Below are 21,827 nucleotides of genomic sequence, written 5' to 3' on the forward strand. Positions count from 1 at the left end.
ACAATCTCATCTTGATTGGCCAACTTATCCAACAAAGAAAGCATTGGGTGAGTAACAAATGCAAACAACAAAGGACTGAGAGGGCAGTTTTGTTGGAGAGAGCAGGATAAGGTAATTTCATCAATGATCTCTCCATTGAGTGCAATACAGGCCACTGCCCCCTGACTAATGGTATCCACAAGAGAAACCATACGTGGCCCAAAACCCATGGTAAACATTAGCTGCCTCAAAAAAGACCAACTTACATGATCAAATGCCTTTTCAATATCGAGCTGAAGCATGACCACCTGCTGGCCTGAAGCTTTTGCAAAGTCAATCCCCAGTTGAACATTCAAAATGTTATTCATTATGTTGCGACCCTTAGTGAAATCATATTGGCGTGGATGAACCAAATGCGGAAATACTTTCTGCAATTTGTTGCCAATAATTTTTGAAAAGATTTTGTATAAGGAGCCCATAACAGAAATGGGTCTCCATTGTTTCAAAGAAGTAGGAGAGGGAACCTTGGGCAATAACTGAATGACTGCAATCTTCCAGTGTGAAAGGAAGCCCATCCCAACTAGGGCTTTTTCTGTTAGGCAAATGGGACAATACCTCTTCCACTTCATCCTCTGAAATATCTGCCTCCATGAAGGCTACCCATCAGGTTGAACTTGATTACTAACCAGAGAACAAATGTATTTGCGAGGAGAGTGTATAGCGTCAGACAGAATCGCTTCAGGGCCCAACAATGATTTATAAAAATCTATATATATCCGAATGATGGATGCAGGTTCTGTCACCAGAACACCTTGCTCATTCTTCACACGCACAATATTTTTCTGGGCATATTTATGATGTAATCGAGCAAAGAATTGGTGAGATTGAGAGTTATTATCGTTCAAAGCTTCTGCTCTAGACAACAATTTGTATTTAGCATATTCCTATTCCTGTAAAGATTGAACTCGGCCTTTCAACCATTCAATGCATGTAAGCAAGTCATCAGTGGTATCCCCCAACTGACATAAAGACAACAAATGGGCCAACAAAGATTGTGCATGCAGCAATTCAGCGTGTAAAATGGAAGCATGCTGAATACCATACTATCCTGTGAACCATTCAATGCATGTAAGCAAGCCATCAGTGGTATCCCCCAACTGACATAAAGACAATGAATGGGGGCCAACAAAGATTGTGGCATGTGCATGCAGCAATTTAGTGTGTAAAATGAAAGGATGTTGAACACCATGCTGTCGGGATAACATACGCGCATTATCCCTAAAAACAGCCCATGCTTCCATTCCTTCTGATAGGACCCTAGAATGAAAGGAATCAATTATCAGCTGAATACATTCTAGAAATTGATTTTGCAGGAGAAAGGATTGATTGAAACGAAGAGGCAAGTGAGGCAGGAGAGTCTTATAGGCATGAATAGGTCGATGTGTCATTTCCAAGATCAAAGGATAGTGATCAGACAAGACATGCTTTCGCTCTATCCACATATCAATGATTGCAGGGAGAAAAGAATCACTTTGACATACATAGATCCTATCCAGTCTGGCCCATGTGTTTGGATGCTAAAGAGAACGATAAGTATATCCTGAGTGTCAGGAATGCAACCAAGACCACATGTCCTGTTTCAAAGACTCAGTTGCAAAAGCATCCCAGGCCTGTTGCTAAAGATTATCCATACCGAGTGTTGAGAAGTCGTCTCATCCAGAGATGTATAGGCATTAAAATTTAAAACAACAAATTTTAAATGTTAATCCATGTGTTTGAACTTTACTTGCTTCGAACTATCCATGCTCATCATAGCCCTCATCATGTGTAAGTTAGTGCGGCAATAGACTAGCTGCTCTAACTGTCATGTGCTAAGCCGATTGCGAATCTTTGTGTGAATGAGAGAATAGACACTGCAGTTTCTCTCACATGCACCCGAAGAGCAATCCTAGGCAAGGACCTTCATGGCTAAGGGCTGAAGGGTCTGCAATGTGTATCCAAAGTTTTGCCACCAAAACAAAGGCTTCACAAGTGACTCTCTCCTCTAACAAGTGGGAGAAGCAAAAGCCACATGTCCTCTCTGATCTGCATAGCATCCTAGCTTCTCAAACACTGCATTGTGGTCATCCACAGGGACCATCCGAGTCAAATAAGCGAGCTGGTCTATGAACAAAACTCTCTATCATCCATGACCACTGGTGACTTGTAGGCCGGATGTACCAATGGGGCAAAACCATGAATGGGCTATGTATCCACACCCATCTCCTCTCTGCTATCTCTAAAACGTGTGTGCGCTGTGATCACTGTACAAGCACGTGTCTCCGCCAATGCTGCTCTAAAGAAGTGAACGAGAAGGCCCATGGTGGACCCCTCACAATCAGTCATATGTAACACCCTATAAAAGGAAGTCACGACAACAACAACGACACAGACATTTTGTTAAAACTGGTCATTAAGGCACTAGCGCTGCATGGCTTTGACCTCCTCTCTCGCATACTCATCCCACTCATTCCATAGGGTGGACACCACTATTTGGCGCAAGGACCACATCTCATAAAGGCGCTCCAACAATAACCACACGTAAGCAAAGCGAGTTGAAGAAGGCTTCGTCAACTGCAGTGTGCTATGCTCACGATACATTGCAAGCACCTTTACCTTTACCGGGAAGAATGTGATAATTGATGTAGCTTTGCGGACCCCCCTCTTCACCCACTTGAGCTTCCCAATGTCCTCCATGAGCAAGTCCAAACAATGACTTGGACTTGGAGTCCACACGATCGTAGGGAACTCGCCCTCAAGAAAACGGCCCATGCGCCGACAATTCAATGCATTGTTGGTAACAACTTGTACCGCATTTGAGGGGCCTACCTACAACCACAATTTACAAATTACTAGTAAGTATACTTATTACTAACAATACTTGAAAATTGGAGGTTAGAGAGAGAGAGAGAGTCTAGAGAGAGTTGGAACTTGAGCCTTTCAAGTTTCAAGTTTCAAGTTTCAACTTTCAAGATTCAAGAATGAAGAGAGATGGGGCTTGGGGATTGGGGGCCTTGCGATCCGGGGGAAAAGAGAGAATCGAGATAGATCATAGATACTAGAGAGAAATTAATTATTAGAATAGGAGATAGTTATACATAAATTAAATTTCAATTATGAATCATGATAAAAGAAAGTGAAACAAAATTAAAAGGCAAATTGCTATGTATACCTTAATGATAGCTTGCCGAATGTGGCGATAGATGCATGTAAGTCCCGAGTGGACATGAGACAAGTATGTTGATGATGCCTTGTTTCTTACGATCACTCCATCTGTCGGTGAGAATGGAGTAACTATATTTTATCCATGCGGCCCGAATAGGATCAAGGGCTCTATCAATCCTCTCCTTCTCTTCATCAATCTTTTTCGTCCTCATGTCATTATATGTAACACTGATCCATTCATCACATGGACCCACATTGGCGATGGCTTTTACCATCTTCTTCCATTGCTCTTGCTTTAGGAAATTGAATGCAAGAGCGCACTCAATCACCGTGTGTGCAATTTGAATGTCCGCAAGTCGTTGCCTTTCTCTAAGAAAGGCAACCGATCCACATACATGATTGGGAGCTTGAGAGAGAGAGAGGATTGTCTCTTCGGCGTTGCATGAGCCTTTGCTCTTTGTGTTTTACCGGAGCTGGATGCGGATGTGGAGTCCCCACCACCAATGGTAGAGGCCTCTCTCGCATCAGTTGAAGATACGCCCACAGTGGATACTTCCTTGTTAGTAGGCATAGGAGTTGGTGCCGATAAGCCACTTCCTCCTTCTCTTGTGGATCGCCCTCTCATCTTGGCGAGTATTTCCTTTGCAATGTTTTGAGGGATCTTCTTGCATGGAGCAACTTGCCCCCCCCGTCTTGGAAAGATGTTGGAGAAGCCGAGTTGCACGACTTGTATAGCGCTTACCGCAAGGCTTGCATGTCCAATGGTGGGAGTTGGACTTCTTTGTGTCCCTCTCCACATGGATCGCATGCAAATTGAAGGCCTTGTGCTTCTCACGGCTCATGGTGCTGATGATGGACAAAGAGGCCCGAGAGAGAGAGAGAGAGAGAGAGAGAGAGAGAGAGAGAGAGAGAGAGAGAGAGAGAGATGCTTGAGTCTTGACTGTTGAAACTTGAGTCTTGAAAGTTGAAAGGGAGGGAGACTTGAGAGGCTCGAGGGTTGGGGTAAAGTTGAAAGTGCAAGAGTGAGAGAGAGGGGATGGGAGATGAGAACGGCAAATGCTTTGATAGGGTGCGGGATAGAGGGGATGGAAGACGAGATTTGAGAATGGCAAATGCTTCGATAGGGTGTGGGAAAGAGGGGATGGGAGGCGAGATTCGAGAATGAGAAATCAGAAGTCCATTCAAGAGTCAAGATCCAAGAGAGAAAGATGAGGATGGTAAGTGCTTGCTGAATTGGTGTGGAAGCATGGAGGAGAGGAGCAGCTTTTGTAGATGAGAGAAGGGTCAAAGTTCAAACTATCAAAGACGGGTCAACGGTCAAAGAGAGGGCTGCCAGCTGGAAGGAGTCCAAAGAGGGCTAGGGAGGGGGGGGGGGGGGAGTGTATGGTTGGAAGAGGGGTTGGGATGACGTATCCAAGGCTTCCCACCTCCCCAAAAAGTGCCAGGCATGCCAGCGGAATGTGTAGGAGTAAAGGCGGGGGCTCAAGAAAGGTGGGACGCGGGATTCAAGACGCAAGGACAAGGTGGCCCAAAATCACGTACGGATATGTACCGTACGGTGCCATACAAATCGTACCGTACTGACAGTACCGTACATTGTACAAAGGCAACTATGCGCAATTCTCATGATGGATTATAGAAAAGAAATTTACGGAACCCCCACCTTCCCTTTCCCTTGAACATCAATTTCTTTGGTTGCTTGAAATATTTCCATCTCGCTTCGAATCACATCAACTAGATCTGCCCTTTGCAAACTAGCAATCAAAGTACGAGAAGGAAACTTCTGTTGCTATGCACGGAAAACATCCCGAGGAGGCACCATCCTCCCTCGCGAATCAAAGTGCAAAGCAGTATCAGAGACCCTTTTTTCATTAACACCACTGCTGATTGAGGTTTTAGATAGAACCTCTACCTCGGCGTTGAAAGGCTTGAGTAATAGTCTGGGGAGTCGGGTGAAGAGGAGTAGACCGAGGCTCCTGTCTAGCATTATTGCGAACCACCGTAACCCAGGAGTTATCCTGAGGAGATAAGTTTTGACCCACTGAGGGCGATGCACGCTGATTTCCATCTTGAGAAGTAGCCTTCTTTCCCTCTACTTGTCCTTGCTGGACAATCTGCTCAGAAGCGGCTTCAGGCTATTGAGCCATCTGATGGGGAAGATGGTCATGCATATCCAAATCACGATCCAAAGATGGTTGGATTAGGTCTTGGCTTCTATCACATTTTGAAATGAAATGTCCGAATTGTCCACACTTGAAACAATGTCCAGCAAATGTGCCCCATTTGAGCTCATAGACCAAAGTTTGCAACCTCGGAACCTGAAAATGAACTTTAGTCGGGCGAGGTTTCCTTGTATCGCAAAGCATGCATGCCCTTTTCCTGTTACGAGAGGCTTGTCGAGGCTTCACCAACAACAACTCGCCAAGAGATCTTAAATTGAAGGGAAGAAGTCGTCAAAGATGGGTAGGAAAATCAACCACCTGGACCCAAATTGGGCATATTCACCTCAGTATCTCTTGAATTGAGCCATAGGTCTGCAAGGAACCATATGGACTAACTAACCATCCATGAACAACGGGATACGTTGCATAATATAAGCACACACTTCCAGGGAGTGGAAGAGGACCTTAAAAAAGCCCCTCGGGCCATCATATATCTCTTCCACAAGGGATGCTTGGCCTTGCCTTAAAACATCATCCTGACACATCTCCACATTGGCAAGCATGGATAGCAACCATGCACAGATGGTGATGATCAATGAGGTTCTTTCCGTAAAGTAAAAGATGACAGCCCTCTCATGGAAGGCAGCAATCTGCTGTAGAACCAGAGAAGCACCCATAACAGTGACCACATGCTCCCCTTGTGGTAAAGAACTCGCTTTACCCTCATTAGCTTGAGCATATTCTGACATTAGATGATTGGCACAGGCCAGCATAAACTGAAAATACTCATTAGTCTGAGAGCACGAGGGCTGAACCTTTTGCTGATGCGAATTCAGGGCACACAAGTCCAGTTCTTTGACCGACATCGTGTAACGTTTACCCATCTTGTCCCCTTCCATTAACTGTCGAGAATCTTCAGCTGACGAATTACCATCTGATTCCGCCAAGTCTTTATCTTCCCCATTTCTAATATGCTGGTCTAGAAAGGTAATGTCAATACCATTAGATTCCTGCAAATTCTCCATTTCCAAGGTTTATGCTGATTACACAGATCAATCCAACTCTGGCTGTCTTTCACAGAACAGAATTGAACCTGTCTCCTTTAGTAGGCCGTTGTATCTCAGGACCACAGCCCTATTCTATACTTTGCTGTTCAATTTAAACAGGCCTTTTACAATCTCTATCACTCATAGTCTGTCTTACTTGGATTAGAGCAGGTCGTCACACCCTTGTTGTCAGGCGCAGAGCAGGGATGTCATATTAGGTGGACGCTGATTACCAGGTGCTGGGACAGAGTGCACTTGTGGAGGCAGAAGACAAGCGTCTGGAAGTCAGGGATAGGAGACGAGCAAGGGGACAGGCAGGACGAAACGAGACCCCACTCTGGTCAGAGCGAGGGGAACCAGTTCGCAGGACAGGTCGAGCGGCTGTTCACAGGTGGACGAGAGCAGGGCTCGTTCGAGCAAGGTAGAACAGACCCTGCGCTGGTCTGTGACGGAAGGTGTTATGCAGCTCCCGACGCAGGAACACATGACGGCTAGTCAGGGGGAGCATGTCCGCAGACAGGAACACACAATCCTCTCACTCTCTCTCTCTCTCTCTGTCTCTCTCTTCATGGATCATGCTACTCATTTCCTCTGCCCCCATGTATTTCTGCACTCTTATACAGCATACTACACTGCATATTTTCTGCATTTACACTGTCTCCTTCTCTCTCTGTGTGTGTGTGTTCACTCTCTCTCAGTCTTTGTCCTACACTTCCGCATCGTTGCGCTCTGACATGGTATCACAGTGGTGAAGATGGACTGACTGAGGGTTGAACTTATCTGAAGAGGAGATTTCAGCGCGACACAAGGCTGAGTTTACAAGATTCGAGGGCGAGCGGGAGGGCTGCGCACGGATCATTGAAGCAAGCGTGGCTGTGTGGGAAAGGAGTCTGATCGGTGAATTTGCTATAGGTTATTGCTGTTCGAAGGGGAGGAAGGTTGTGTTTGAGGCCTTCCATTGCAGATTTTACTTTTTCATTGCCTCTGGCGGGTGGAGAAGGTTTGGGCAATGGAGGAACCAACCTTAGAAGGCTGTGTTTACACAGTCAGAGGGGCTGTTTTTGCATTTGTGCAGGTATTTTAGGTTAACATGTCTACAAAGACTGATTTGGAGTTCTAGGCGATCATGGATAGGAAGGTGCCTGTCCTACCGGCTCTTCCATCGGATCAAAAGCTTAATGGTGACAATTATCGCATTTGGGGGTGATGATGTTGGCTATTTTGGAGTCTTATGATTTGACGGAACTGGTGATGGAGGAGATTAACAGGCCCTCGGTGAGGGATGAGTTCAAACTCTCGTCCAATGCTCGTGTGGAGTTGACTAAGGCTCAGTCTCATTGGGACAAACTGAATGCTAGGATTCGATCTTTTCTGTTTTTGTTTTGCACTACAGCTATGATAGCTCACATCGAGCACTTGACGGTGGGTCGAGAGATATGGCTAGAGCTCGATTAGATGTACAACTGGATGACCCTGATGAAGAGGGTTTCTTTGGAGGTGAAGATGCGGACCTTGTCCGTGAATAAGTCTTCTTTGCTTCGGGAACACATCAATAAGCTTCGGCAGCTTCAAATGCACGTTCAAAATGTGGGGAAGCCTATTTTCTCCGAAGATATGGCGATCACTTTACTATCCCAGTTGCCGCCACGATTTGGTACTTTTTATTCCGCTTTTATTGCATCAAGGCGGGAGTCGACTCTTCGGTGGGAAGAGTTGGTGCCTATGGCCTTGGACCAGGAGGAACAATTGAACGGACAGAATGCTTCCAAATCGGAGGCTTTGGTTGGTCAAGTCTCTCAAAAGAAGGGGAAGGACAAAAAGGAGGAGAAGGAGGACAACAAATCCAAGAAGGACAAGGAGAAGGAATCGACTTGCCATATTTGTGGAAAGACCGGTCATTGGAAGAAGGATTCCCTTGACAAAGACAAGAAGGACACCAAGAAGAATGACTCGAAGGATTTTGGAGCGGTGCTTGCACCCTCATCAGCTGCTTTTCTACACTTAGCAGTCATTGAGGACTCTACACCGAAGACTTCTGATGCTGCGATGGCAGCTCCCCAGACTCGTGAGTGGATCGTGGACAGTGGTGCCTCCCGGCCCATGACTCCTTCTGTTGGTGTTGCCCATTTACGACCTTCGCGTGGGCAGATTCTCATTGGAGACAGTTCTTCTGTGTCTATTGCTGTGCTGGGTGAGATGCAGCTTATTCCAGATGGACGTGGTGGTACCCAAACTTCTGAGGTGTTGGATGTGCTAGGTTTGGGCTATCATTTACTTTCGGTCCATAAGATTTGTGCTCTTGGCCTATTGGTGGAGTTTGATAGTGAAATTGAAGTCTTCTTTAGCTCCTACATCTCTTCTTGTTACTTCTCAGACATAGTCTGAGCTATGGCATGCTCGGTTTGGCCACCTAAACTACGAGCACCTTCGGAAGGCATCGCGAGGGTTGTTTGTCCGAGGATTGCTGGACATAGTGGTGAGCCATCAGCCATGTGTCTCTTGCATTTGTGGGAAACTGCATCGAGATGCGATTCCCAACAAAGCTTCTTTGCGGTCTACTTCACCCATGGAGCTTGTATCTATGGATCTTTGTGGCTTGATGAGGACCGAGTCCCTGAAGGGGAGCTTGTACTTCATGTTGATCGCAGATGATTACAGCAGGATGACTTGGGCTTATTTTTTCACTTTGAAGTCGGAGGCTTTCTCTCACTTCAAGGATTGGCTTCTCTTTGAAGAGAACCATTCTGGTCGGCGACTGAAGACCTTGCGTTCAGACAAGGGAGGTGAATTTATGTCTAATGAGTTTGCTCGTTTTTGTGCAGATAAAGGCATTCACTAGGAGTTTGCTAATACCAACACTCCCCAAGACAATGGGATTTTGGATGTAGAAGAACCGAAGTGTGATCGAGATGGCGCACACCATGATGGAGCACCGACAGACACCTGAGTTTCTCTGGGCCGAGGCAGTGGCTACTGCAGTTCATATCCTCAATCGATCTCCCACTTCGGCCGTTGACAGAATGACACCTTTTGAGGCTTGCTTCGGGACTAAGCGTGATGTTTCTTATTTCAGGATCTTTGGGTGTGACGCTTATGTGTACCATCCGAAGACGCAGCGTGATAAGTTCGAGGTGGCTTCTTGACGATAGGTTTTTGCTGGCCATAGCTCCTAGTCCCAAGGTTGTCGTTTGTTTGATCTCCTTAAGCGGGATGTCTACACGAGCCGAGATGTGCGGTTCTTGGAAGTTCCGGCCACAGAGGGGGGTGAGGAGCACCCCGTCCTTGGAGATCCAGGGGAGAGTTGGGCTCCCAAGACAGTTCCTTTGGAGCCAGAGCCTCTTGATGGAGATTCTTTTTCTAATTCAGAGTCTTCTCTTCCATCGGCCATCCCTCAGGAGCTTTCGCCGGTGGGTGTCCCTGAGTCTTCAGCAGATGGAGAGCAACGGGCGCGTGACACACGCCGAGATTCAGGGATCGAGGGGATCCGTGAGTAGTAGGAACCGCAGGATGGACCAAGGAGGTCACGGAGGAACCATGCACATTCTTCGGAGCTTGTTTGCTCCAACTATTGCTTGTTGACCCGTGTTATGGAGGATCGTGAGCCCACTTCAGTGAAGGAGGCTTTGCAGTCTGATCATTGGCGGAAGGCCATGGAAGCCGAGTTGGAGGCTATTGAGAGGAATGACACTTGGTCTCTTGTGCCTCGTCCCCCTCACAAGAAGGTGATTGGTGTCAAGTGGGTCTTCAAGACCAAGTACCTTAGCGATGGTTCTTTGGACAAGCACAAGGCTCGCCTTGTTGCTAAAGGTTTTTCTCAGTACCCAGGCATTGATTTCCATGATCCTTTTGCTCCCACTGCTCGTATGGCGACTATTCGAGCTGTTCTTGCCTTTTCTAGCCATAGGAGATGGCCTATCTATCAGTTGGATGTGAAGTCCCCATTTTTGAATGGTGACTTGCAGAAGGAGATCTATGTTGAGCAGCCTTCTGGCTTTGGATCCTCGGATGGGAAAGTTTACCGGTTGAAGAAGGCCTTGTATGGTCTCAAGTAGGTTCCGCATGCATGGAACGAGAAGATTGACTCGTTTCTTTAGTCGAAGTTGGGATATTGGCGCTCCAAGACCGATCTTCAACTTTATGTGTCCACTTCTGAGTTTGGTCGTGTGTTGTTTGTGTTGTATGTTGATGATTTGATTCTGATAGGGGATCATGCACAGGAGGTCCGAGAGACCAAGACAGCTTTACATCAGGCATTCGAGATGACGGATTTGGGGGTTCTTCATTTCTTCTTGGGTCATGAGATTTATCAGTCCCAGAGGGGGATTTTCATCTCTTAGCAGAGGTACATTCAAGAGCTCTTGGTGACTTTTGAGATGGAGACTTGTCGGCCCATAACTACTCCTATGGATCCGAATTGGAAGGCCACTTCTCAGATTCTCCCATGATGGATGCTTCACGCTACCGTCAGTTGATTGGATCCTTGATTTGGTTTCTCAACACTCGTGTTGATCTTTGTTTTGCTGTGGGTCTTTTGGAAGGGTTCATGACTGAACCCAAACAGGCGCATTGGCAGGCTGCCCTGAGGATTCTTCGGTATTTGAGGGGGACCTTTGACTTAGGGATTTCTTATCCTGTAGGTTCCTATGCTTCAGATCTGGTTCTTGCAGGTTGGAGTGACTCGGATTGGGTTGGCGATGTGGACCACGGATGGTCTACTACAGGCTACTATTTTACCTTGGGTACATGTGTTATCTCTTAGAGTAGCAAGAAGCAGCCCACGGTAGCCCTTTATTCTACTGTGGCGGAGTATTGGACTGCGTCTTCCATCACATGGGAGGTTGTGTGGCTTCGGAGATTGTTGGAGGAGCTTGGTTGCCCCCGGACTTGTCCTACTCTTTTGCAGTGCGACAATGAGAGTTGCATTGCCTTGGTACGGAATCCTGTATTCCATGCACGGACGAAGCACATTGAGATCCAGTATCACTTCATTCCCTAGAAGCTTTTGGATGGGACCATTGATGTGGAATATTGCAAGACGGAGGATAATCTTGCAGATTTGTTTACGAAGGCGTTTCCCCAAGTTCTTCTTCGGCAGCATTCCAGATCCCTCAGTCTTTTGACCCGTCTAGGATCTGAGAGGGGGTGTTAGACAGTCATTTTCTAGATAGACGGTGGACAATAGATCAGCGCAGGGTGCCACGTCACCAGGTGCCACGTCAGCCTGCAATCGGATAGTGGACTCGGACAGTTATCTGGGCATTATTTTATTACAGTCGGCTACATTTAATGCATGCAACCGACCTGGTCATTTTTATGCCTTTTCTTTTTGGCTATTTATGGCAAGTTTGTGGCACACTCCAGCTTTCATTCATTTCAGTATCTGATCTTGAGATCTGTTTGCTGAGACAGATTGTGCTCGGGCTGACGGAGATCGAGGTCATCAAGTCAGAGACACACGCAGATATTTCCTCTGCCCCCGTGTATTTCTGCACTCTTATACAGCATACTACACTGTAGATTTTCTGCGTTTACACTCTCTCCTTCTCTCTCTCTCACTCTCTCTCTCTGTGTTCACTCTCTCTCAATCTTTGTCCTACGCTTCCGCATCCTTGCACTCTGACTTTAGCATTTAGACTTTGGCATTTACAATCTTATGTCCATTCTGTAGGTGAATGTTGATTTATTCAAGTTGATGGGTGACACTATTTCGAGTGTACATTAGGAAGTGGACGAGGAGGGATGATTTTTGCAGAGCTCTATAGAGAGCTTATAGTAGTAGATACTCCTCACACTTGCACTCAACCTGTTCGTGGGCGAGGAGTTCGAGTAGGTGGTAGCAGGGGCATGGTGATTCAGCGCCGTCCAACATCGAGGAAGGGTGGTTTGAGTGGCTTGCAGACATTTATAAAGGTGGGCTCTAGTAGCTCAAATCTCGTGCCTCATGATGACATCCCCCCCTTGCTTACACAGCCGTCACCTAGGGAGCCATCATTTGATGATGGTAACCTCATCAGTGAGGTTGAGTATGAGTATGTCTCATCAACTGACGTTGAGGAGTCATGTTCAAACTCTATTGATGAGCACTCAAATGGTTTTGATGATGATGATGAGGACGATGATAGTGATGCCTCATCATAGTTTCATAGGTCTCTTTTTTTTGTATCTACTATTAGTGTATCCACATGCATGATGCCACTATGATGCATTATCCATGGAGCATCATCCATGTATGTCCTAGACTATGGTTGTATCGCATGTTTTGTGTAGCCCATGTGACCGTGATGGCCACCCTCATGTATCCATCGTATCTTGTAATGAAGTGGCTATTTCCACTTTTAAACAGGTAATCTATGATTTAATGGTTTATGGTTTTTAGAAAGATCATGTTAAATTTTGTTCCGTACTAATATCATACCGTACCTTATAAAATCATAAGGTACCATTTAGTACCATATTTTATCGTATCGTACCTGACAACTTTGCTCTACCTATACCTTTCTTACCACCTTCTCTTCTTATAACTACCACCTTCTCTTCTCTTCTTATACAAGAGTAGACAGAAAGAGATGGATCTTGATGATGTGGGTTTGAGCTAAGAGCAATTATGGGAGCAAAGTGAGGGTGTAAGGGCAGCATTGGGTAACAATGCTTAGTCTGAATGGATGACAAGGGGAGACATTGATTGCTGTTTTCTTTGATGTTTAAACTTGGTCACTCATTGACAATGAAATTATATGTAAAACATTCCTTTCTTTGTCTTTCTTTTTGCGTGTGTGTGTATGTTTTCATTCAGGCTTGCTGTTATGTGTGCCCAATGTCTTGTTTTGCAGCTCAAGAATGAATCACCTGACCAGAAAAGTGGGGTTATGAAAGCCATCAAGGATCTTTATCAGTCTGTTTCGATCTTTAACAGGTCTGTGGATTATGTTTCGTTCTTCCGTAAAAGGGTAAGGAAGTGGACGTACTGATCTTGATTTTGTGACTTGAGAAATTTGCAGTACTTTAACTGTTTATGCTGTCTGAACTTTTTGTTGGTCTTTTCTCATTTATTTTTTTGGTAGTATGAAGTACTGTGGAAATGGGCAATTAGTAGCCTCCAAAAATAAGAATTGACCTGTTGTAGAGCTTCTAATGAAAGTGTGGCATTGTTTAGTTTCAAGAGGAATTAGTAAAGACGTACACACACTGTATGCACAGTGTCTGGCCATGTCATGGGCTGAGGGGAATTGAGCGATCCGTCATTCTGTCCTTGGGTTATGTGTTCACATTGCAGATTACTGCCCATGAAAGCTGAATTGAACTCTGAAACATGTTTCTCATGGGTGCTTGTGAAAGCTACCCGGGCAACAGGCTAGAGTTGATGCATCGATGGACGCAACTTTGTCCTTGAGGGCAAGCTTCATGACGTGAGCAAGTCTGGTAAGTGAAAGTGAAGCTGTTTGTCATCTTGCAAATCTATTTTACTCTTTTATTTTATGGGGTAATTATCTCTTGAACCAATGGCTCCTTAATCTCTGTAGAGCAAGTCCCGTCACATAAAGACTACAAAAGATGGGAGATATGTGTCATAATGGAAAAAAGGGAATAAAAGAGAAAATAGGTGGAAGCTAGGTGACAGGAAGGATGAACAAAGCAGAGGAGAGGTTGTTGGGCAGTGTACAGGCTGAAGGAGCAGCTGTGCAATGCTAGAGGTGAAGCACTCTCACCATTCTTGGACTCTTGGCATGGTGGCCGACACATCCATACGTTGGAATGGTGTGCATTGGTAGCATGGGACAACAACCCTTAGGATGTGGTCATGACTTGGAGTGCTGTTGGCTCCTAGGCTCAAGGGTGAGCCCGTTTGGCTCTATAGTCGGAAGTTAAGTTTGATGTCCTGCCCCTTTCATTGTGAATGTGGCTTGTGTGGTATCTTGTGTGCAGGTTGGATCCTAGAGGGATGTTTCACTTGCAATGCTTCTTGAGCTCATTTCCTCATGCCAAGTACAACTGCTTGCTGCCTCTGCATCGTGGGTTGAAGATGCAACCATTTGCCAAATTTGTGCCTCACCTCTGGCATTGCACACCACCTCCTATAGCTCGTGCATTGTACAGAAACCTCTCCAATAATTTGTTCACCCTTTCTCTTGCCTAGCTTTGTTCGATGTGTCGTCCAACAAGCTAAGAGTGCAAGAGTGGTGGTCACACAATGAATGTGCACAATAGGGCATTGAGTCTTATAAATGGGACTCGACTACCTTAACCCTGAACTATCCTTAGTGCATTTGCACTAATTCAATGTGATGAGAGCTACTAGTGCCCATCCAGATGTCTAGGGACGTAACCCCTTCCCCTGTGTGAATGATTGCTCTCCTTACCAGGATCCTCAGGGACGAAGTGAAGTAAATCACTCTTTAATAAACGTATCGACTCCCAAGTAGCCTCCACCTTTGAGCAGTTTTCCCACTTGATCAAATACTCGAGATAAATGGTTTGAGGGGATTGTTTAGTTTTAAGGTCAAGAACCAATTCGAGTTTAAGTGAAACATAACGAGCATTATCCTTAAGCGGCACGGATTCCTTAATTGAAACAATTGGTTCACCTTGTCCCAATCGTTCTTTCAAATGACTCACGTGGGACAGAGGGTAAAATCAGATATTCGAAGGTGAATCTAGCTCATAGGATATGCTAATCTTCTTAGTATTTTGGAAGGGACCACAATATCTTGAAGACAGTTGATAGCACTTGCTTGTAGTCATTGATTCCGAGTCCTTTGGGATTTTAAAATAAACCCACATGCCCTCCTGGAGTTGTCGAGAAGTACAATGTTGGTTAGCATAAAATGTGGCACGATTGTGGGCCATTTTAATGTTTCGCTAGCAATCGTCATTTCCTCTTGCATATCGTATTGAAAGTCAATAACGGGCTGTCTTTTGAATCCTTTGAGCTTTGTGGCAATTTATGGTTTCGGCTTATAACCAAATGTATGCATAAATAGGCTGTAACCATTAGTTGAATGCTAAGCACTATTATAAGCAAACTCTATCTCAGCATGATAACACTTCCGATCAAATTGCCTACGGCAGGCATATGCACATAGCATATCCTCTAGGGCTTGCTTTGTCCTTTCGGACTTTCCATTGGTTTTAGAGTGTTTCCGAAATGCTAGGGACATTGGAGTTTCTAAATTTTGGAAAACCGTTTGCCAAAAATGGCTAGTGACCTTAGGATCTCCGTTATTGACTATTTCATCGAGCAAACCATAAGTCTATAAATGCTACTCCACTTTCGATCGGGTATTTGTAAAGGATGCAACATCTCCGCTTGTCTATGCCCTTTAACTTTATTAAGTTGACACTGTAGGCACTAATGCACATAAGACTCACCATAGTGTTAGCATGCAGCCAATATAAATTGCAACTAATCAAGGTCAAAGTCGATTATATGCTAGGGTGTCTCGTGATCATCGGGCACACACACTTTGTCTTGTTTGAAAGGCAATCAATTACAAATTGAATGCTTTTTCGCCATCTCTCTCTTAGTAGCGAACTTTCAAGCGTTTGAACTACCAAAGCTTTTCGAGCTCTTAGGTCCCTCTTGAACTAGTTGCTAGATCTTATCAAAGTGAAGATTGTTTTAGCAACGTCCTTTGATAGAAAGATAGAATTTAGTCGAGATTTCGGAGAAGGATAAGACATTAACTTTAGGAATTTGACTAAGAGCATTGGTAACCATATGAGCTATGCCCTTTTTGTATCGAATTTCGAGGTGAAACTCTTGCATAAGCTTTGCCATCTCGTCTTGCTGCCATGGAGATCGGGTTGATCATAAATGTATTGTAATGAATGGTTGTCAATCCAAATAATAAAGTAGGCGCTGTATAACCAATGATGCTATACTTTTAACATATGAATAACTCTATTAATAATATCTTATCATGGATGGTATAATGTATTGTGGCATGGTACAAATAATGATGCTTTACTTTAAGCCATGGTCACTAGAAACGTTTTGTCTTGTTTTGTGTATCGAGGTTGTGTTTCACATTTTGTTTCGCTAGCTACCTTGAGGTTTCGAAAAATATTATTTATAATAATCAAAATTATTTTATATTAGTAATATTAGAGAAAGAAAAATTTAAGCATATGGATGATCACTAATAATTCCTTCTCTTGGGTGGTTTAACCTTATTGGTCCAAAGAACAAGTCGACTAACATGCTTCTTTTTGCTTCGGATACCCTTAAGCAAACGTGTCATGGATTTAGTAATATGAGCGTAGTCCTTTATGAACTTTCTAAGAAACTGATTAAAACATATAAAAGTTTTTTCTCATCTTATGGTCCTTGGAATAGGTGAATCAATCACCACTCACACCTTTTCAAAATTAGTCTAAATGCCATAAATGGAGATAATAGGATAGAGATATAATAGTTACTTGTGTAAAAATTGCACTTGGATAGTTAGGTAAACAATTGCTCCTCTTGAGAGGTGTAAAACGATGTGCAAATGTTTTGCATTTTTCTGCACGACTTACTATAAATAAGGATGCCATTGAAAAAAATGACTATCCACTTTTCGAGGTATGGAGAGAATAAATCATGGATTATGTCTTGGAAAGTTATGGAAACATTGGTCAATCCAAAAGGTAGGACCAAAAATTGATAATGTTCATATCGCATTCAAAACAAAGTTTTCAGAACATTCTTTGAAGTTATCCGAACTTGATGGTAATTGGACTTAAGATTCATTTTGGTGATATTTCGTGCACCACAAAGCCGATCTATAAGGTCATCCATCCTAGGTAACAAATATTACATGCAAATGCAATACCACACGATCCTGGTGATTCGGAGTAGGGCTCTCTGCCTATCAAATATGATAAATTCGGTCAGCGGGTACCATGTGGAGTTATAGCCACTTCACTAAGCAAGAGGAAATAGAATTATGAGTAGAGCAGCTATCAAACAAATAACCTCTTGGCTATTTATATGCTAAGTGACTTCTAAAAGGTCATGCGGGTCAAAGATAGTTTTATTGATGAAACTACCATTGCTACTACTAGCATTAACATATTAATCTTTGAATAAAATTTCGGAAGATAGACATGGAGCTTCAAGAGTAGTTATTGAAGTCTTAGAAGTAGACTTGGCCGCCTTGTTCTGGGGATACTCTCCATCGTAATGAAAGTGATTTGTCTGATGACAAGTGAAGCGATAGCCTTTCGAGCAATCCTCACTATGAGTGACTTTGTGATTACCATGCTTCTTTTTATGCAACTCCAAAGACGCTTGATAAGTTTTAGTTGGGGTAGTTGACTTCTTTGACTTAAAGACAATTGTGTCTCTAGGAGGGAGTGTGTGTTGAGTACCTTCCTGACGTCTTTCGATAAGTATTGAGTGTGTGTGTGTGTAGAGAGAGAGAGAGAGAGAGAGAGAGAGAGAGAGTTACGAAATTTACGAAAAAAAAAAAAGAGAGTTACGAAAAAAAAGAGAGAGAGAGAGAATGGTACTGTGAGGAATGCTACTAGCACTAGCTGACTTCATAACCTTGTGAGGAATGCGACTAGCACCCCTGCAGATGTCCTGGGATGTAATAGCAAGATAGGAGATATAATCTGGCATAATGCCAAAGAGTAGATGAAAGAAAAAGCAGGAGGAAGCTAAGTGGGAGGAAAGGTGAACAAAGAAAGGGAGAGGTTGCTGGGCAGTGTGCAGGCTGAGGGAGGAAATGTGTTGTGGTAGAGGAGAGGCAGAAGTTGTGTAGGTTGGGACCTGGCTGCAGAGGTAGCATGCAGCTGTGTGTAGTCTGGAGATGCTGGAATGGGGTATTCAAGCTGGTGCTTGGCTGCTGTATGCGCCATGCAGATCAGTCTGGGTGGGAGGAGGGACTTGAAGAGGCTGAAGAAGAATGTGACGAGGCTGAGAAAGAAGCATTGAAGATGGGAGATGGAAGCTGGCATAATGGCAAAGACCGAATAAAAGAGAAAGTAGGAGGAAGCTAGGCTAGAGGGAGTGTGACTAACGGAAGAGAGAGGTGTCCCAGCAGTGCACAGGCTGCAGGAGGAGATGTGCAGTGCTAGAGGTGAGGCACAAACTTGCAAGAGGTTGCAGGTTGGCCCCAGGCTGCATAGGCAGCACCATAGTTACACTTGTAGCTAGTATGGATGGGTCCATGCTGTATCTCTCATATGGTACATATCCATAGGGATTCTCACTATGAAACTCCGCTTTTTTGTGCATTTGACATTGAACTGATCTTTTTTGGACCATGTTCTGCCGTTTTCTGCCCATCCTTTTTTGTATATACTTTGACCCATCTAGTTCTAGCGCATGTTGTGCATGCACATATGCCATAGAGGTTTTGGCTTTTTACTCTGCTTTATCATCTTATATTGTAATTGCATTGCTATTTTTCCCCAAACATATATTCTATCATCTATAACTTTTTTGTACTTACGGTACCATACCGTGTTAAATCTTAAGGTACCATTCAGTATTGTATTTTATCATATTGTACTATATCGTACCTTTTGTACTTCAGAACTATGGGAAGCATGCAATTGCAGGTGGTCTTTAGATGCTGAACAGGGCTGCTTGAGCTGGGGTGCATTACACACTAGGTAGGACATTGGGGAGGGGAATTGAAGAGGCTGAAGAAGAAAGGAATGAGACTGAGGAAGAAGTGCTCAAGATTGGATCTGGAAGCTGGCATAATGGCAAAGCTGGGATAAAAGAGAAAGTAGGAGGAAGGTGAGAGGGAGGGTGAATGAAGGAGGAGAGGTTCCTTGGTAGTGCATGGGTTACGAGAGAAGATGTGTAGTGCTAAAGTGGGGCACACATTGGCCAAAGGTTGCACGTTGGACCCAAGTTGCAAAGGCAGCATGGAGCTGCACATGCTCTGTAGATGCTCGCGGTTACTTTTCTTGGTGGTTGGCTGCTGTATGCTGTGGAGGTGTATAAGGTAGAAGAAGGCCTTAACCACAGGGGTTTAGGTAAGATGGGTTGGAGAGAGTAAATATAGAAAAGATTAAGGAGAACTGATTATAGAATTCCAGAATCCAAATGCATTGTATGGAGGCAGATCAAAGTTCTTCAATCAATCATATGTACATCAGTTCAAGACATAGTAACAAGGGATGCCCGTCCTGGGATGCCAGAATGCTGTCCTGAAACGAGACGCTTGTGCGGGAGGTGGAGGTGGAACGGGGGATGTCCCCGTTTAGAGTCGTCACAAGGGGATGGCCGTCCCCACGTCCTTGAGACGTCTTACCTGTTGGGGACGGGACTGTTGGGAGACGGACAGTCAGTGTTCCCCGCTTCTTGTGCAACTCCTGCCTGCCTGACTTGCGCTTCTGCTCTGACACCTGCTCCTTCGACACTTGCTCAGTGCTCCAGCTCCCTCCACAGTCCGCCTTATTGCTTGCCGTGCAGCCCGCCTTACTGGCCGCCGTGTAGCCACTGTGCAGCCCGCCTTACTGGCCACGCTGCAGCCCGCTCCGCATCCCTTCTTCTTCTTCTTCTTTCTCTCTTGTCTCCTTCTTCATCTCCTCTTCTTCATTATCATCATCATCATCATCATCATCTTCTCTTCTTTCTTGCTCCTTGCAGTTTGGGCTCCTAGCCTCCCTACGTCAGGCACCTGAGCAACCAACATGGCTTCTTCACGATCGGCTCGTCCGGTCGGGGAGAGGTAGACACTCCGACACATGATCGTTGTGGGATCAGGTAAGTACTTAACGCCCATCAAGTAGAGGCGGATCATGCCCTTGGTCATGCAAGCTGTGTCCATATTGACATACGAGTGGTGCAAATAAAGTAAGGGCCCATTTGTTGCATGAGCCAAGATTGGAAGTGCAATTTTGTCCCAATGTCACACCGGAGAAGAGAAGGGAGCTTCTAGATTGTGTGGCTAGACAAGAGGCTCTATTTGCATTGAGGCGTGCACGAGTGGCGGTTGATCTAGCTACACTTGCGGCAGCAGTAGTAACATAAACAATTGATAGGCCTAGAGCTTCATCATCTACTGTAGTGAGTGTGGTATCCACACCACATGGAGTCGCTGGATTAAGTCCATATTCACCATCAGTTAGACGCGAGACTACTCTCGAGGGAAGTTGGGACCCAATCAAAAAAGAGGAGACAGATTCAGCAGTGGCTCATTTATTCTACCACGACCATATTGCCTTTCATACAGGTCTTGAGTCTTGACAAATTGATATGCTCGAATCTTTACTATTTACATTTTTTCCCCTTAAATAATATAATTTTTAAATTTATAACTTGGTTATAACTTATATAATATAAACTTATAACTTGTTCTAAAATCATGTTGTCGTGACATAGAAACAAGGAACGCCTGTTTCGGGCCTTAGGAACGGATTAATGCGTTCCGGCATGTATCTATCAGCGAAACGCCCATGGAACGTTCCTGCCCGTTCCTAGTTCCGTTTTTGCCTGTTCCAACCCCATTCCGGGTCGTTCCAGCAGCCGTTCCCTGTTTGGAACAGCCATTCCCTAGAATCAGACTGCATTGTCCCCAAATTTGGGGGATTTCAGATCAGAGATTGCCCCAAATTTGGGGCTTTTTCAGCAAAGGATTTAGGGCATTGGTCTTGGTTGCAATGTCCCCAACTTTAGGGCATCTGAGATGAAGCATTGCCCCAAATTTGGGGCCTTTTGAGCAAGGATTTGGGGCATGGAATTGGCTGCAATGTCCCCAAAAGGGTTGCTTGAAATTCGAGGCCTTTTTAGCAAAGATGTGGGGCATTGGACTTGGCTGTAATGTCCCCAATTTTGGGGTATTTCAGATCAAGCATTGCCTCGAATTTGGGGCTTTTTCAGCAAGGATTTGGGGCATGGCATTGGCTGCAATGTCCCCAAATTTGGGGCATTTCCAATGTGTTGATTGCACGCACACGCACACACACACACACACACACACACACACACACACACACAGATATATATATATGTGCTGTTCCACCCGTTCCCCAATCGTAAGCGTTCCCTCCGTTTTGGGAGGTCCTATTTCTCGTTCCTGGTAACTATACATCATGATAATTGTTGTGTTTATTATTTTATGTCCCTAGGTTGGAGTACTTTAGAGCCATGTTGCTTATTCTCGAGGGGAGATGTATTTTATGTTATCCCATGATGCTTCAGGGACTGGGAAGTCCGCAGATCAGCTTGCAATAGAGTGGATCTTTGCCATTGAGATTGTTGGGCTACATTTGGTGATTTGTTTTGTGGCTGATGGTAAGCCCACAAATAGGGCAGCAAGTGCCATTGTTCAAGGAGTGTTTAAGCATATCACATTTTCTTATTGCATGGCGCATTGCTTGAATAACCTTTTGAAGGATATTGGTGAGTTATCATGGGTTCATCCTGTGATACATGATGCAAATCAAATGGTTACTTTCATTTTAAATCACCAATACCTTTGCTATGAGTTTACAG

At 44.7% G+C, this 21,827-nt stretch overlaps 1 protein-coding gene across 1 annotated transcript in view; it reads left to right on the plus strand.

Annotated features, from left to right (window-relative positions):
• The window catches only part of LOC148028937 (callose synthase 9-like), a 213,448-nt gene that overhangs the window by 129,592 nt on the left and 62,029 nt on the right, over window positions 1–21,827 (plus strand). Inside the window, exon 28 of the mRNA XM_087687703.1 lies at window positions 13,222–13,304. Within this exon, the coding sequence (XP_087543829.1) occupies window positions 13,222–13,304 (83 nt within the window). The remainder of the gene's footprint in view (window positions 1–13,221; window positions 13,305–21,827) is intronic.

Source organism: Lygodium microphyllum, chromosome 11, assembly GCF_053477565.2.
Source record: "Lygodium microphyllum isolate KBCC chromosome 11, Lygodium_microphyllum_v1.1.10, whole genome shotgun sequence".
Lineage (NCBI taxonomy): Eukaryota > Viridiplantae > Streptophyta > Polypodiopsida > Schizaeales > Lygodiaceae > Lygodium > Lygodium microphyllum.